Source organism: Moschus berezovskii, chromosome 12, assembly GCF_049115385.1.
Source record: "Moschus berezovskii isolate FMDL1 chromosome 12, NW_MosBer_1.0, whole genome shotgun sequence".
NCBI classification, from domain to species: domain Eukaryota; kingdom Metazoa; phylum Chordata; class Mammalia; order Artiodactyla; family Moschidae; genus Moschus; species Moschus berezovskii.
The window spans coordinates 5903899-5920890 of record NC_142471.1 but is presented as its reverse complement, the minus strand read 5'-3'; the positions used below and the strand labels follow the sequence as shown (position 1 = coordinate 5920890).

At 46.0% G+C, this 16992-nt stretch overlaps 1 protein-coding gene across 2 annotated transcripts in view; it reads left to right on the top strand.

Annotated features, from left to right (window-relative positions):
- PCNX2 (pecanex 2) overlaps window positions 1-16992 on the top strand; it is a 309056-nt gene that overhangs the window by 273239 nt on the left and 18825 nt on the right. For both annotated transcript variants that reach the window (XM_055424272.2, XM_088842460.1), the window contains 3 exons: window positions 14242-14386; window positions 15142-15372; window positions 16324-16598. In XM_055424272.2, the coding sequence (XP_055280247.2) occupies window positions 14242-14386; window positions 15142-15372; window positions 16324-16598 (651 nt within the window). The remainder of the gene's footprint in view (window positions 1-14241; window positions 14387-15141; window positions 15373-16323; window positions 16599-16992) is intronic.

The window sequence follows — 16992 nt, the reverse complement described above, 5'->3', positions numbered from 1 at the left end:
TCCCCCTTTAAATTAAAGTGCTCAGTTTAATCACATCTGGAAAATTCCTTGTGCCCTGTAAGATAACATATCCACAAGTTCCAGAGAGTAGGACATGGACATGTTTGAGGGGCCATTGTTCTGTTCAGCACAGCATCCTCACATTAATCCAGACATTCATGGGTGTAAATGTCAAATTTTAGCATTAAAAATGAAGCTTTCTTTTAGGTTTCTATTAGACCATTTTTATCAGGTTAGGAATTTCTGTCTCTTCCTTGATTGCTAAGGCTTTTTATCAGGAAAGGATGATGAACTCTTTGAAAGTTTGAGGGCTTACATTCAGATGAAATTATTCTTCTTATATCTATTAGGTGGGCCAAAAAGTTTATTCAGATTTAAGTACCAAGACACATTTTTCATTTTCACCAAGAGCTTTATTGAACAATGTATTCACTAACTGAGCAAACTTTTTAGCCAAGCTAATATTAATGTAATTGGTAATATTAACAAATTTCCTCATTAAAACATCCTTATAATTCTGAAATAAGCTCTGTTTAGTCATGATGCATTACTTTTATGCAATGATGAATTCACTTTGCTAATATTTCATTCAGTATAGCTTTATTATATATTCAAAGTAGAAGTGTCTCATGATCTGTGTGTGTGTGCACGTACTTTATCCTCATAAAATTTTAATTCAGGAGTATACTCTTAGGTGTACTCTCTGAGACCAAACAAACAAACAATATTATTCTCACATATTTAATGTTAAGGAGTAAAAGATGATTTTTGAACACTGATTCCCCAGGTACGTCTTACACAGCAGCCTAGCAGAAGTCACAAGCTCTGCTCATTTGATGGGTTTCTTGGGTACATATTTTAACTTCACAACAGTGACATAGCTTTGATAGGCTATCCTCAAGGAATAAAAGCATGTGCATGCAAAGTTAGAGAGAAAGAGTAAGTTGAGACTCAGCTTACACCGAATGCAAGTAAGCACAAGAGTGCAAGTATGTAAAATGTCTTCAAGTGTTGGGGAAATAGAATGAGTTAGTAAGGCTGTGACAAGCAAAAGCTGATAATGGTTTTAATTTGGATTTTGGGGCCTTCCTCCTTTGTAGAACTGTGTCTCCTACTGAATAAAAGCATACATATATAAAGGCATGTTTTAGGAGGAAGTCAAAATAGTTTCACTGACCCCAGGGGCTAAAAGACGGCTTGGTGACTGCCTTCCAGTAAAGGAGAGGGGATGAGTAGATCCTAGCTGATGTCTGTTTATAGAGAAAAAGTGAGAAGGTGGCTGTACTGTAGAGCAGCATCATGTCTGCTTGCAGAAGAAATCTGACTGGCTCTTGGAGTACACAGGCTTCTGAGGGGATAGAGGGGAGGAGGAGAAGGGGCAACAGAGGATGCAATGGTTGGATGGCATCATCGACTCCAGGACATGAGTTCAAGCAAACTCTAGGAAACAGTGAAGGACAGAGAAACCTGATGAGCTGCAGTCCATGGGGTCACAAAGAGTTGGACATGGCTGAGCAACTGAAGACGGAGAAGGCAATGGCAAGCCACTCCAGTACTCTTGCCTAGAAAATCCCGTGGATGGAGGAGCCTGGTAGGCTGCAGTCCATGGGGTCGCTAAGGGTTGGACACGACTGAGCGACTTCACTTTCACTTTTCACTTTCACACATTGGAGAAGGAAATGGCAACCCACTCCAGTGTTCTTGCCTGGAGAATCCCAGGGACGGGGGAGCGTGGTGGGCTTCTGTCTATGGGGTCGCACAGAGTCGGACATGACTGAAGTGACTTAGCAGCAGCAGCAGCAGCAGAGCAACTGAAGAACAACAGAGAGGATAGAACATTGTCAAGATAAACATGAGCTTGACAAATGACAAGCAAATAATGATGATGTTCTGTGCTAGAGGTTGAGAGCCCTGAAAGATGACCTTGTGGTCACTGTCACAGTCTGAGGTCACATCAACCATATCCCCACCCCTCCCACCCAGAGTGGACTGAGGAAGGCACTGTTATTCAGGAATCCTATACATCATCTCAGTTTCCCTTCTCAATCTTCTACTGGATATGAGTCCCCACATTAGGGCCAGATGTCATATTGGATCATCTTACAGACAAGACTGAGGTTTGTCTGACAGACTGGGGTTCAGTTCAGTTCAGTCACTCAGTCATGTCCAACTCTTTGTGACCCCAAGGACTGCAGCACACCAGGCTTCCCTGTCCATCACCAACTCAAGTCAGAGTTTACTCAAACTCATGTCCATTGAGTCGGTGATGCCATCCAACCATCTCATCCTCTGTCGTCCCCTTCTCCTCCCACCTTCAATCTTTCCCAGCATCAGGGTCTTTTCAATGAGTCATTTCTTCGCATCAGGTGGCCAAAGTATTGTAGTTTCAGCTTCAGCATCAGAGCTTTCAATGAATATTCAGGACATGTCTCCTTTATGATAGACTGGTTGGATATCCTTGCTGTCCAAGGGACTCTCAAGACTCTTCTGAAACACTACAGTTCAAAAGCACCGATTCATCGGGCGTTCAGCTTTCTTTATAGTCCAACTCTCACATCCATACATGACTACTGGAAAAACTATAGCTTTGACTAGACGGACCTTTCTTGGCAAAGTAATATCTCTGCTTTTGAATATGCTGTCTAGGTTGGTCGTAACTTTTCTTCCAAGGAGCAAGCGTCTTTTAATTTCATGGCAGCAGTCACCATCTGCAGTGATTTTGGAGCTCAAAAAAAAAAAAAAAGTCTGTCACTGTTTCCATTGTTTCTCCATATATTTGCCATGAAGTCATGGGACCAGATGCCATGATCTTAGTTTTCTGAATGTTGAGTTTTAAGCCAACTTTTTCACTCTCTTTCACTTTCATCAAGAAGCCCTTTAGTTCTTCTTCACTTTCTGCCATAAGAGTGGTGTCATCTGCATATCTGAGGTTATTGATATTTCTCCTGGCAATCTTGATTCCAGCTTGTGCTTCATCCAGCCCAGCGTTTCTCATGATGTACTCTGCATATAAGTTAAATAAGCAGGGTGACAGTATAGAGCCTTGACATACTCCTTTCCCAATTTGGAACCAGTCTGTTGTTCCATGTTCAGTTCTAACTGTTGCTTCTTGATCTGCATACCGATTTCTCAGGAGGCAGGTCAGGTGGTCTGGTATTCCCATCTCTTTAAGAATTTTCCATAGTTTTTGGTGATCCACACAATCAAAGGCTTTGGCATAGTCAATAAAGCAAAAGTAGATGTTTTTCAGGAACTCTCTTGCTTTTTTGATGATCCAGTGGATGTTGGCAATTTGATCTCTGGTTCCTCTGCCTTTTCTAAAACCAGCTTGAGTATGTGGAAGTTCACAGTTCATGTACTGTTGAAGCCTGGCTTGGAGAATTTTGAGCATTACTTTGCTAGTGTTTTGATGAGTGCAATTGTGAGGTAGTTTGAGGATTCTTTGGCATTGCCTTTCTTAGGGATTGGAATGAAAACTGACCCTTTCCAGTCCTGTGGCCACTGCTGAGTTTTCCAAATTTGCTGGCATATTGAGTGAAGCACTTTCACAGCATCATATTCTAGGATTTGAAATAGCTCAATTGGAATTCCATCACCTCCACTAGCTTTGTTCATAGTGATGCTTCCAAAGGGCCTGTTGACTTTGTGTTCCAAGATGTCTGGCTCCAGGTGAGTGATCACACCATTGTGATTATCTGTGTCATGAAGATAGTTCTGTGTGTTCTTGCCACCTTATTGAATATTGAATGGTTTGCCTTGAAAACGAACAGAGATCATTCTGTCATTTTTGAGATTGCATCCAAGTACTGCATTTTGGACTTTTTTGTTGACTATGATGGCTACTTCATTTCTTCTAAGGGATTCTTGCCAACAGTAGTAGATATAATTGTCCTCTGAGTTAAATTCACCCATTCCAGTCCTTTTTAGTTCACTGATTCCTAGAATGTCTATGTTCACTCTTGCCATTTGCTGTTTGACCACTTCCAATTTGCCTTGATTCATGGACCTAACATTCCAGGTTCCTATGCAATATTGTTCTTTACAGCATCGGACTTTTACTTCCATCACCAGTCACATCCACAACTGGGTGTTGTTTTTGCTTTAGCTCTGTCTCTTCATTCTTTCTGGAGTCATTTCTCTACTGTTCTCCAGTATCATATTGGGCACCTACTGACCTGGGGAATTCATTTTTCAATGTCCTATCTTTTTGCCTTTTCATACTGTTCATGGGGTTCTCAAGGCAAGAATACTGAAGTGGTTTGCCATTCCCTTCTCCAGTTTTGTCAGAACTCTCCACCATGACCCGTCTGTCTTGGGTGGCCCTACAGGCATGGCTCATAGTTTCACTGAGTTAGACAAGGCTGTGGTCCATGTGATCAGATTGGTTAGTTTTCTGTGACTATGGTTTTCAGTCTGTCTGCCCTCTGATGGAGAAGGATAAGAGGCTTTTGGAAGCTTCCTGATGGGAGAGACTGACTGAGGGGAAAACTGGGTCTTGTTCTAATGGACAGGGCCATGCTCAGTGAATCTTTAGTCCAATTTTCTGTTGATGGGAGCGGCTGTGTTCCCTCCCTGTTGTTTGACCTGGGACCAAACTATGGTGGAGTGATGAAGATAACGTGACCTCCTTCAGAAGGGCCCCTGCACACACTGCCATACTCAGTGCCCCCAGCCCTGCAGCAGGCCACCGCCGACCCACACCTCTGCTGGAGACTCCTGGACACTCACGGGCAAGTCCAGGTCAGTCTCTTGTGGGGTCACTGCTCCTGGGTCCTGGTGTGCACAGGTTTTGTTTGTGCCCTCCAAGAGTCTGTTTCCTCAGTCCTGTGTAAGTTCTGGCGGCTCTGTGGTGGGGTTAATGGCAGCCTCCTCCACGGTGGAAACTCAAAACTCAGCATCAAGATTTCGCATTCACGAGAGCCCCAGAGCTGTGGGAAACCAAGATTCACCTGTTGTTCCTGCTTGTGCACACACTCACTTGCTGTGAGTCCCAGCACAGAGGCAGCAGCTTGGAGAACACCTGGATCATACAAGAAGATTCACTGATTAATTTTAGGACATGTGCTGAGTGGAAGGGATCTGGTGGGACTTTCTCAGGGGACAGAAGTGTTGGCGCATACCTTTTCTCCCCTCTCCTTCCACATTGCTCACCAGGTGCTGGTTGATGTCATTTCTCTCATTCTCTGCTACTTAGCTAACACCATGCACCCTGTCCTGGAGTCCTCTGAGGACCAGCCTTGCCCAACCTGCCAACAGCCTTCTCAAAGCAGCTCCCATTCCAGGAGTCTTGCCCTGTACATCACCATGCCCAGAGCAGTAACAACCAGGCCTCAAAACCGCCAACCTGAGGCCAAGCACCACCCATAAGATACCCATAGCAATCACGACCCAACCACAACAGGAGGTGCATTCAGCCCTCAGGGTACTCTGCTCTGGTGACCTGGGGGAGCTGTGCCATTGGGCCCACTGGACACCTGCTACATAAGGTCACATTTTCAAGGTCAAGAGATGTAGCTGATACACCTAATACATAGAAACAAGCAGAGAGAGTTGAATATAATGGAAAAAAATCTGAAAGAGAATATATATGCATATATATGCACACACATATATGGGCTTCCCTGGTGGTGCAGTGGTAAAGAATCTGCCTGCCAATGCAGGAGACACAAGCAACACGGGTTTGATCCCTGAGTTGGGAAGATCCCATGGAGCTACAAGTGGCAACCCACTCCAGTGTTCTTGCCTGGAGAATCTCATGGACAGAGAAGCCTGGAGGGCTACAGTCATGGACATGACTGAGCACATACACAAACATATATATATATATATAGTTGAATCGTTTTTTGTACACTTGAAACTAACACATTGTAAATTAATTATACTCTAATTTTTAAAAATATCATTTAACACCCCCCCAGAAAAAAACCTGATAGGCAAAAATGAGACAAAGGAATATCTTCCAAATGAAAGAAGACAAACCCCCAGGAAATGAATTAAATGAAACAGAGATAATCAATGCAGTAGGTAGAACGTAAAGTTGCAGTCATAAACATGCTCACTGAAATCGGGAAAAGAATGGAAGATCACAGTGAGAACTTCAGCAAAGAGAGAGAAAATACAAAGCAAAGAGCCATTTAGAATCCCACCATGTGGGAAAGCCTTCTCTTACCCTGGTCTGGGGCACAGGTCCTGCGCCCAGCTTCCACTCCATCGCTTCTCTGAAATGTCTGGACGTCTTGAGGAGGCATCCAGGTTCTGGTTCTCTGAGTCTCAGACTTCCCTATGCCCCAGAATCACTTGGGGATCTTGGTCAGAATACAGACCCCAGACCCCATCTCATACTCGCCAGCTTAGAATCACCGGGAGCCAGTTTTGGAAATATATTTTTATTCTGAGCAGTTGCCAGGAGGTCGTTTCTTCCACAGCCAGCCTGCTCCTGGTCCAGCGGCCTCCAGAAGCATCTTTCACCAGATAATAGCAGTTGATCCTATTGATATAGAGGCCCAGAAGTACTAAAACGTCATGAAGTCAAACATACTTGTAAAAAGCTTTTCATCAAATCTTGCCTTTTAACTACTACTCACTTGGGAATTATTATTTCTCAGTATAGCTGGCATTTAGTTGAAACCACATCCCTGAGATTCTTTCACCATGCGATTGCTCTCCAATAATTATCTTAGATTCTACAAGATAAGCATCCTTTGTTTATATCTGATGCCTATATTGCCTGGACATTCCAGTTCAGTGAAAACGAGAATAATGATCATAGTGAACATTGATGATGCACTCCATGGGTTCTGGGAACAGTGCTAAGTGCTTGACATGAGTTGACACATTTCATTCTCTCTCAAGGCATGAAAGAGGATGAGGTAGGTACTATTGTTGTTGTTGAGTTGCTAGGTCGTCTCCAACTCTTTTGTGACCCCATGGACTGTAGCCCACCAGGCTCCTCTGTCCCTGGTATTTCCCAAGCAAGAAGACTGGAGTGGGTTGCCACTCCCTTCTCCAGGGGATCTTCCTGACCAAGGAATTGAACCAAGGTCTCCCACATTGCAGGCAGATTCTTTACCATCTGAGCCACCACGGAAACCATACACTGATTTAAACCTTGGAAGATAGCTGGTCACCAACCTCAGGAGGGTGAGGTGAGGGATAGTTCAAGACTTACACATTTGTGGTATTTTTACTGTGGGGTCAACTGAAGCCTTTGAAGAGATCAGTCCACTCTAATACAACCTCTGAGCTGGCCTTTAAGAAGATGACTCCAGTTACATGTTTTTAAAGTGACTCTGTTTCCTGGAGAGCTGGGTGGCAGGAGGGAGGTATGCTCCTTCAATGTCATGTGCCTTCTAAGTCATTTCAGTCGTGTCTGACTCTTTGTGGCCCTATGGACTGTAGCCCACCAGGCTCCTCTGTCCATGGGATTCTCCAGACAAGAATACTGGAGTGGATTGCCATGCCCTCCTCCAGGGGATCTTCCCAATCCAGGGATCAAACCCACATCTCTTAGGTCTCCTGCATTGGCAGGTGGGTTCTTTACTACTAGAGCCACCTGGGAAGCCCTTCAGTATCGCATGAGATGCTAAATATCTGTTCCCACCTGTCTCATCCTCTTTCTAAACTCCTTTCTGGCCTGTTTCCTCTTAAATGAAAGGGTTTTAATGCTATATCTTGTACAGGCAACCATGGGAATGAGATGAGCTGATGGAATGGAAAGCACTCAGCAATGCACAAACCACCAGAGAAATGTAAGGTGTCCTTTCTGTCTCACTTCTAGTTGCTCAGAGCTGGTGCTTTTTAAAAAACAGTATGTTCACTGAAAGATTATTTATGAAGTGTTAATATTTTATATAGTGGTTTCAATATTTGTGTAACTTAAAATTCTGAGATGCCCTTGAATAATACAGATATCTACAATACTCTCATGCACACAAACTACTATATTTCCTGATACTTAACATAATAAGACTGCTCTAATTTCCACCCATAAAACAGTAATCTTTCAAAACCACACCTTTAGGAGTTCACAAATTCTTATTTCTCCCAAGTTTTTGAAAATTATATTTTTAAACCTTCTTTAAAAAGGAAGCTGAAATCCTCAAACCAAAAGCCTTAATCCGCCTTTCACAATGTTTATCAAATCATTATTTTATTTTATTTATTTTCTTTCAAGTTCGATATAAGGTTTTATTTATTTTCTTTCAAGTTGGATATAAGGTTTTTATAATTTTAATTTTTTTTACCTTTTAAATACTTAAAAATTGTGTCTATTACACCTCAATAAAGCTGAAAAAATTGAAATCAAATACAGAAAAAGCCTTAATCTGAACGAATTCTGAGAAATAAATCAATGAAGAGGATCTTTTATTCATCCCACAGAAAAAATACATTCAGTAATTTTCACCTGAAGAAAATATATCTTGTATTTAAAGAACTCAAAGATTAGTTGTCAGGAATTGCTTTTGGAGAATGATCAATATGAGTCTATCAACAGTAGGAAACTGACACCAAGAACCATCCCCCCTTGCATTACTCTGTACTCCCAGCTCCTTTAGTGGTCAGGAGTGATGGCATCAACCATGCAACCAGTGCATGGTTGTGGGATCCCACGGAGGAATGAGTCATGTATGAAGCAGGCTGCTTCCCCCACAGTGGAGATGCTCTCTGAGCTAGGATACTGACTTAGGTAACCAAGCACTCACTCTCTAAGAATCTCCATTACTAATTAGTAAACATGGGAAACCCAGCCTGCAAATCACAGTTGTTTGCATATGTTCTCCGAGGGCTCCATGTACAGAAGTGCCCTGCAGCAGAAGGCTCTTCACGATGCCCATCTGTAAACATACAGTATACGAGCCTGTTTGGACATTAACTTGAACACATCAATCTTTCTGGAGAGTCAACTGGGAGTCCTGCAGAAACTGTCCCAGCATTAGAGTTGTTTCCACCTGAATCCCAAGAGTCATTAACACCAGATCCAAGATAATGAACCAGTGTCCAGAACTTAAAATCTGTATCTTTAATCATAATGGGCAAGATTTCTCAGCAGCAGCATTATTCACATTTTAGGTTGTGTGGTTCTTTGTTGTGGGAGACTGTCCTGGGCGTTCCTGCCTGGCCTCTATCCACTGGGTGCCAGGAGCACTGCCCTATAGCTGTGACATCCAGAATGTTTCTGGATATTGTCAAATGTTTCCGGGGGGCCAGAATTTCCATGGACTGAGAGCCAGTGAGAGAGGGTGCAGGTGAGAACTGGACTGAGCTGGATAGGGTCATAGGCAACATCTGGCTAGACGCAAGCCCTGAGGACTCCTCTGTGGATAAAGAAAGATGCCGTACGAGAAGTGAAAACAGCTTTCGCTTCAGCTGGCCATTCTCAAGTTGTCATTGCTCTGTGAAAGGTGATGGGCAAGGATGCTGAAATGGGCGGGAACCGCTAAAGCATAATCTTCATGGAGCTAGAGTTTCTGCCAGGGCTGCAAGCAACAGCCAGAGCTTCAGGCCAGAAAATGACTGTTTCCAGAAAGGCTGTGTACATCTGTGCTTAAGTGCTGATGGCCCCAACCTCTTATCTGTACTCACCACCAATGGTTATGTCATCATAGAATAGGGAACAGGGTCAGGAACCAGAAAGAACAGAAGTAAGTACAGAGTGTCACAAAGACTCAGCTTGGTGGTTGCAGGTGTCTGCTGGGGGTGTGGAGTGACTCTGAGCAGAAGCCAAATTGTCCTTTCCAACACACATGCACACATACAGACATGCACCCTTGTATACACACACACACACACACGCACATCACACATAAATGTGTGCTCATCTCAGGCACACACACATACACATGTGCACTCATGTACACACAAACACACGCACATCACACATACATGTGTGCTCATCTCAGGCACACACATGTACAAGTGTGCACTCATGTACATGCACACACACATATACGTATACATACACACAAACAGGCAGCCACACACGGACAGGCGCGCACATGCACACACACACACATACACACACTTGTGAAGGTGAGATGTTAAGCAAGTCCTAACTGTGGAGTGCGGGTTAGCATTGCAGAGGAGGTGCAGAAGGCTGGTCACAGAGTGCAGGGGCAGCCCTGCCCATCTGTGTGGGGACGGGGCCAGGCAAGCTCCAGAAGAGGCCTGGCCCGAGTGCAGTCATGAGTTAGAGACACACATCCGCATGTAGAGAACTGGACCGCGGCACTGAGATGAGCCCAGGCTTACGTGCCACCACATTTGTGTAAAAAACTTCAATGAATAAAGGTAGCACTAGGGGCCAAGTGTACAAAGGCCAGCCCTGAATAACTCAGATGCAACTCTTGTTTCCCTGCTCCAGCTGTTGGCCTGGGGGTGGGAGCCTGTCATCTCTCAGTAGAATCTTAACAGAACAAAGCCTGGTGATGCTGCAAGTCAGAAATGTGGGGGGGGCCACCTGGAGACCTCGCCTCTCCTCAGAGCTTCCCAGCTCATCACATTTCTGCCTTCTTCCTCTTCATTCTCCTGAAGATAAAAGGCAGATAATGAAACACCTTATATTTAGGATGCCTGTATCTTTAAGGTACTAGGAGTAATGCCCCGCAATCTAAGGCTGGTACCCTCAATCTAGTGAAATTATAATTCAGGCTTTGTTTTCTGCATGGAGACTTATGTTTTAAAAAATTTTCATTGACATTTAGTTCATTTACAATGTATTCACTTCTGCTGTACAGAAAAGTGTATATGTACATTCAATTATACATCTATACATTATTTTTTAATATTCTTTTCCATCATAGTTTATCACAAGATAATGAATAGTTCCTTGTTGCTTCTCCATTCTACATATATATATATGTCAGTTTGCATTTGCTAATCCCCAATTTCAGTCCTCCCCTCCCCCAATCCCCTCCCCCTTGGCAACCACAAGTCTGTTCTCTATCCCCGTGATTCTGTTTCTATTTCATAGATAGGTGTGTGCATTGAGACTTGTTTTAATGTAATAGCAGTAAGTCTCACAATGTGTCATTTTCCTCTGAAAATAGAAATGATCAGTAAAGCATCTATCATTCTGTCATTAGGGGCCTGAGATGGGCTCCGATCACTTATCGAGGTCCTGTGGAAGGGTGTTTTCTAGACTGGGGAATCAGGTCTGTGCTTGCCTTGCATATGCCGTCAAAGGATGGGCTGACTGCCTGGCTCTTCTCTTCCATTTCCCTGGGCATCTCGGCAGGTCCCTTCATCTCCCTCTGCCACTGTCCTCAGCCCTACCTCTAGAGGAGTGATTTCTCTAAACCTGTGTGCTAGCAGCCTGGCATGCTTTGAATCCTTTCTAGAAGAAACCCCACCTACTTTTAGCCCTCTTTTTAGTACTTCCTGCTATCTGATGACAGGGGCATTTTGGACCGTTTTCAATGACTGCAGTTTGCACTGTTTTAAAGCTCCCCTTCCTTCCCCTGTCCTGTTGCATCCTTGCCCTGCCATCCACACCTCCCCTCCCAGGACCGCAGGCAGCCCCAGGAAGTCTTTATTCTGTCCAGCCTCCTGAAACTCTTCCTGGAAGGCTCTGGGCTCCTCAAGACCCTGGCACCCGCTCCACCTGCCTAGACCCATTTCCCACAGGCATCTCTGACCTTGAGCCTCAGCATCCCTCTCAATGGAGTTCTGTTGGGGACCTGCCTCGATATGGACCCAGGGTATCCTCGGGATGAACGGCGTCGGCGTCAGCGAGAGAGAGAGAGAGAGAGACAGGGGCTGATGATTCCTTGGTTTACGCAGGAAACCAGTAAAACCCCAGCACAGGGTTTGCTCTGTTTACGTAGGCCGCAGGCGTCCTCTTGAATCACTGGCGGCACCCCACCAGGGCACCCCCTCGAGTGGGTCTTAGAAGCCCAGGCAGATAAGTAAACGCAGAGGGCCCAGCGCTCCAAGGATCTCAACCAGAAAAAGGAGAATAAACAAAAGGATGGAAAAAGAGAAAGAACGACACGGGGAGACCAAGCTTCAGTGAGCAAGGCCCAAAACTTTATTTTCCGGTGCTGCTTTTATACCCTAAGTTGTGCACATAAAAAATAGAGAAAGGGAGGTATAGAGTCACACCAAAATCACGCGGGGTCAGCAATCTTGACCCTTATCAGGATCAGGGCTTATCTTTGTATGTCTCATGATATACAAAAGTTTTAGGTGGTTTACATCATCTTCTGGCCAGGAGGCCTGCTAACAGTTTATGGCCCTCTCTCCTAACAAAGGTTAGTCAGCTAGAAAAAGGCTTATATTCTTTCAAGGTGATTTTCCTAAAGTCAGGCGCTATACTCCAAAGACACATGACAAGGTTACATTCCTATAAGGCAAGGGTGTAGTGAGCTACAAGAAAAGAATTTATTAACTTAAGATCTGATGTGGTTAAATCAAAGGCTACTACTTATTTTCTCTATATGTGATTAGTATATTTCCAAGGATACAACAGATAGAAAATATGGAAACTTTGCAGCAAGCATTGATTCAACAATGAAATATTTTTTAGTACTATTCTAATGATTTTAACTTCTTCAACAAATTGCTGTATTTTAGAATATTAGACTTTCTGTCCTTGCATGGCTGGGAGGCTGTAAACAGTCACATTCGTAGTTGTAAGAGCCCGGACAAACTTGTCAGGCAAGTTAGAAAGCTATCAGAGGGGCTTGGATTGGAACACTCCTATTAAGCCGAGGAGAACTTTTTAACCTCAGCTCTGAATTAATGTTTTCAGAGAAAGGTGATTGGGGGGAAGCCCCCGTAAGTATTAGAGGACTTGGTAAGAGGCATAAGATAGTAAGGCAGTCAGACTCCGGTTTTCTTTGGGGTAGATGCTCAGGTAAGTCCAGGGGGTTCCTCGAGTCCTGATTAGCCTTTGCCCATCAGGCCTCTTCCCCAATTGACCTTTGCCACGGGTAGGATTTCCCTCGCTGGCTCCCGGCAGAGTTCTGGAAGGAAGTTTAACGATTGTGGTACATTTTGCAATCATGTGCTCCAATAGCAGTCAGCGGAACTATTTCCCTGACATGCAGGCCTAATGTTCTGTGTTGAATCCAAAGTCTTAGTTGGTGAGCCAGCTCGTTTAAATCCCCCTCAGCTCCATCCTCAGAGAGTCTCTTCCACACACACTTCCTGGCTCATTATATCCCAGTTCAAGCCTATCAGAAATGTTATTTCTTATGTAGCTGTCCAGTCCCACTCAGGGATGCCAGACTCATTAGAGGTGGCTGACGAGTGTATTAATGGACCTAGAGGGAAAGAATTAAGAAAAGTTCTTTCCCGCCACATAATATAGGATGAATCGCTTTCCCGAACCATGTGTTCATCCAAAAGGTAATGGGCCCAGACCGTGAAAGGTGTCCCTTGGGTGCCTCTCTGCTCTCCACCCAGGCAGTACTCAGTTACACGCAGAAAATGGAGGCAAAGCAGAAAAGCCCAGAAACATAAAAACCTGGACAACCTGAGAAATCCTTTAGTCATTCATTTTAACCCCCTCTATCATGGGGGCAGCAGAGGATGAGATGGTTAGATAGCATCACCAACTCAATGGACATGAGTTTGAACAAACTCCAGGTGACAGCAGAGGACAGAGGAGCCTGGTGTGCTGCAGTCCACGAGGCCGCAAAGAGTTGGACACAACTCAGCCACTGAACAACAACAACAAATTGTGCCTCATCCACTAGTCATTAACAGAAGGGTGGGATTGGGAGACTGGTATACTCTGAGAATCAAAATGGCCAATTTGAGATTTCACTTGGTGTAATTTTCTCTCTCCGTATGGTGAGAGAATCCAATTTTCATTATGAGTCGCATAGTCCAAAAGTGCCATCTGGAAACACAGAGAGGACAAGCAGAAGGGCCTGGACTCTTCCCCGGGCCTCCCTGCCTCCCTCCTGAGAAGTGTAGCCTTTCCAGGGCTCTTGATGGCCTGTGTCGCCACACTCACTCTGCCTATGGATGTGGCAGGCCAGCTCTGACCAAGACTTCTATCCCCACACTCCAAGACCTGGTGTATCACCAGCTATTCATGATGGTGATCACTACAGCAGTTGTCACAAGGGTCTGAACATGGGCCACAGGGTCTGGTGTTCAGTGGGACCCCTGCCAGATCAGCCTAAAGACAGTAATGTCCTTCTTGTGGTGTCACAGGGGAGACTTGGGCCAGTTCAGGGTGACAGGAGCCTGAACACCTTTGCTCCATGTAAAAAAATAAACTTTGTTTCACAGCCTGGATTCTTTCCTGTATGGCCTCCATGCCCTCTTCAAAGGTGACTTCAGGATAACAGCCCGAGATGAGTGGGTGTTTGCAGACATCGATCTCCTGCACAAAGTTGTCGTCCCAGCTCTCAGGATGTCCCTGAAGCTGCATCAGGTAAGCATTCCTTTTTTTTTTTTAAGTGTTAGCCTGAAACATTAGAGGAAAAAATGACCTTTCAAAAAGACGGTCCCCTTGCTCAGCATAATTCTGACAAGTGGGCTTCTAACTTAGTAACTTAGTGTGTGTATGTGTGTGTGTGTGTGTGTGTGTGTGTGTGTGTGTGTGTGGTGTGTGTGTGTGTGTGTGTGGTGTGTGCTCAGTCGAGTCCCCTCGACTCTGTGGCCCCATGGACTGTAGCCCTTCAGGCTCCTCTGTCCATGGAATTTTCCAGGCAAGAATACTGGAGTGGGTTGCCATTTCCTCCTCCAGAGGATCTTCCCAACCCAGGGATCCAACCCACATCTCTTGTCTCCCGCACTGGCAGTCAGGTTCTTTACCACTAGCGCCATCTGGCAAGCCCAGCCACTAAGCACAGAGGCATTGCCTATTTTTGATGGTACCCATGGTGATGTGCCCTCAAGAGTCCCTAGGAGGTGGTGATCTCCCACTAGCATGGAAGAGGGGACTTGGCCGGAGAAAATGACATGAGAAGTATCCACACTGTGGTGAAAAGTCCTAGGCTTCTATGCCACCAGCTCTATGGGCCCCGAGGCCACTGCGATGGTGAGGTGCCCTCTACCCACCCAGCGGGGCTGAGCGATGTGGAGGTGCCCTTGGCCTTGCACCAGGCATCGGCCTCATTGCTGTGTGCACAGAAGCCAGGACCAGCTCTGTGGTCCTCCCGACCCACAGATGAATTCTTTCCCCAGGACCAGTTCACTTGTCCCGACGAGTACGAAGACCCAGCAGTCCTCTATGAGGCCATCCGGTCCTTCGAGAAGAAAGTGGTCATCTGCCATGAGGGTGACCCAGCCTGGAGGGGCGCCGTGCTGGCCAACAAGGAGGAGCTGCTGACGCTCAGGCACGTGGTAGACGAGGGCACGGATGAGTACAAGGTGCTCATGCTCCACAGAAGCTTCCTGAGCTTCAAGGTGATCAAGGTGCGGGAGCCATCCTTCCCGGCTGCCACCAGCCTCCCACCTGGGGGAACGTGAGAAGAAATATATGGCTGGCCAACAAGTTCATTTGGGTTTTCATTCAGGAAGAACCTGAAAGAACTTTTTTTGTTTAAAATAATTTATTATATATTTATTTAATTTTGGCTGTGCTGGGTCTTTGTTGCTATGTGGGCTTTCTCTGGTTGCGGTATGCAAGGGCTTCTCATTGGGGCGGCTTCTCTTGCTGCGGAGGACGGGCTCTAGGGCTCGCAGGCTTCAGTAGTTGCGGTGCATGGGCTTCGTTGCTCCTCCATATGTGGGATCTTCTCAGACCAGGGATCAAACTTGAGTCTCCTACACTGGCAGGCGAATTCTTTACCACTCAGCCAACAAAGAAACCCTCCTGAACGAAATTTTTTCCTGGGCCCCAGGGCCAGCATCCTCTGTCCAGAGCCACAGCCCCTGGGGGCAATGGGAGCGGGCAGTGCTGGCCAGCTTGCAGGGCAGGTGGCCCCGGACAGGCAGTGCATCTCTGCCAGGGCCCTTTCCCACTCAAAGAGCTGGTGTGCAGGTGATGGCTTTGGCAAGAAGTTCTGCTAGGCTAGACACGTGTGGGGTCAGGTTCTAGGTTGTTCTTAAAGACCTTCTAATTCTCTAAGATTCCAAACCTCCCACTCATAACCTGTTCCTGGACCCGATAACTTCCTTCCCAGAGATTCTCTTCTTCATACAGCTTCAAATCACCGGGCTGAAACAAAGCCTTCTTTCCTTTTTATTTGATCTCCATGGCCCCGTGAAAATGCCATCATACCCACCCTGCTGCCATTCAGGCATCACTAAGAAAGCTTTAGGCCAAAGCATAGTGGCCGCAGGTACTCAGACCCCCAAGTCTATAGCCCGCTCTCCCTCCGCCCCACCATCCACTTTCCTCCCCGTGTCTGCCCCACGCTGCAGGTGAACAGAGAATGCGTCCGCGGCCTTTGGGCCGGGCAGCAGCAAGAACTCATCTTCCTCCGCAACCGCAACCCCGAGCGCGGCAGCATTCAGAACAACAAGCAGGTCCTCCGGAACCTGATCAATTCCTCCTGCGACCAGCCCCTGGGGTACCCCATGTATGTCTCCCCACTCACCACATCCTACCTGGGGACCCACAGGCAGCTGAAGAACGTCTGGAGCGGACCGGTCACCTTGGACAGCATCAGGGCGTGGCTCCGAACCAAGTGGTTAAGGTGGGTCTTCACGGCAAAGGCATTATTTACCCGGATGGGGCGGGGCTGCGAGCTCCGAGGCTTCTGGTGGGGATCTCACTGACTGCCCATCCTCCTGTGATGAAAGCTGCCATGCCCGAATGTCCTCCAACACACCTTTGTTTCAACAAGCCATTTCAGATGATGACTCAATGGGAAACGTCATCAGATGAGAGTCTGTCTCCCTCCCCCTTCCATCCAAGGGCTGAGACTTGGGTTTGAGTCCTTGCAAAGTTGCTGAGGTTACGGGTCTTTGTTACACATCCCTTGCAAAGAACCAGGCTTGAACCAGCCTCCTTGCCCCACCCCGCCCCCAGCCCTCACCTCTCATCGAGCAAGTTTTCTCACACGCTGGTAACAGTGTTCCTGGTTCAGT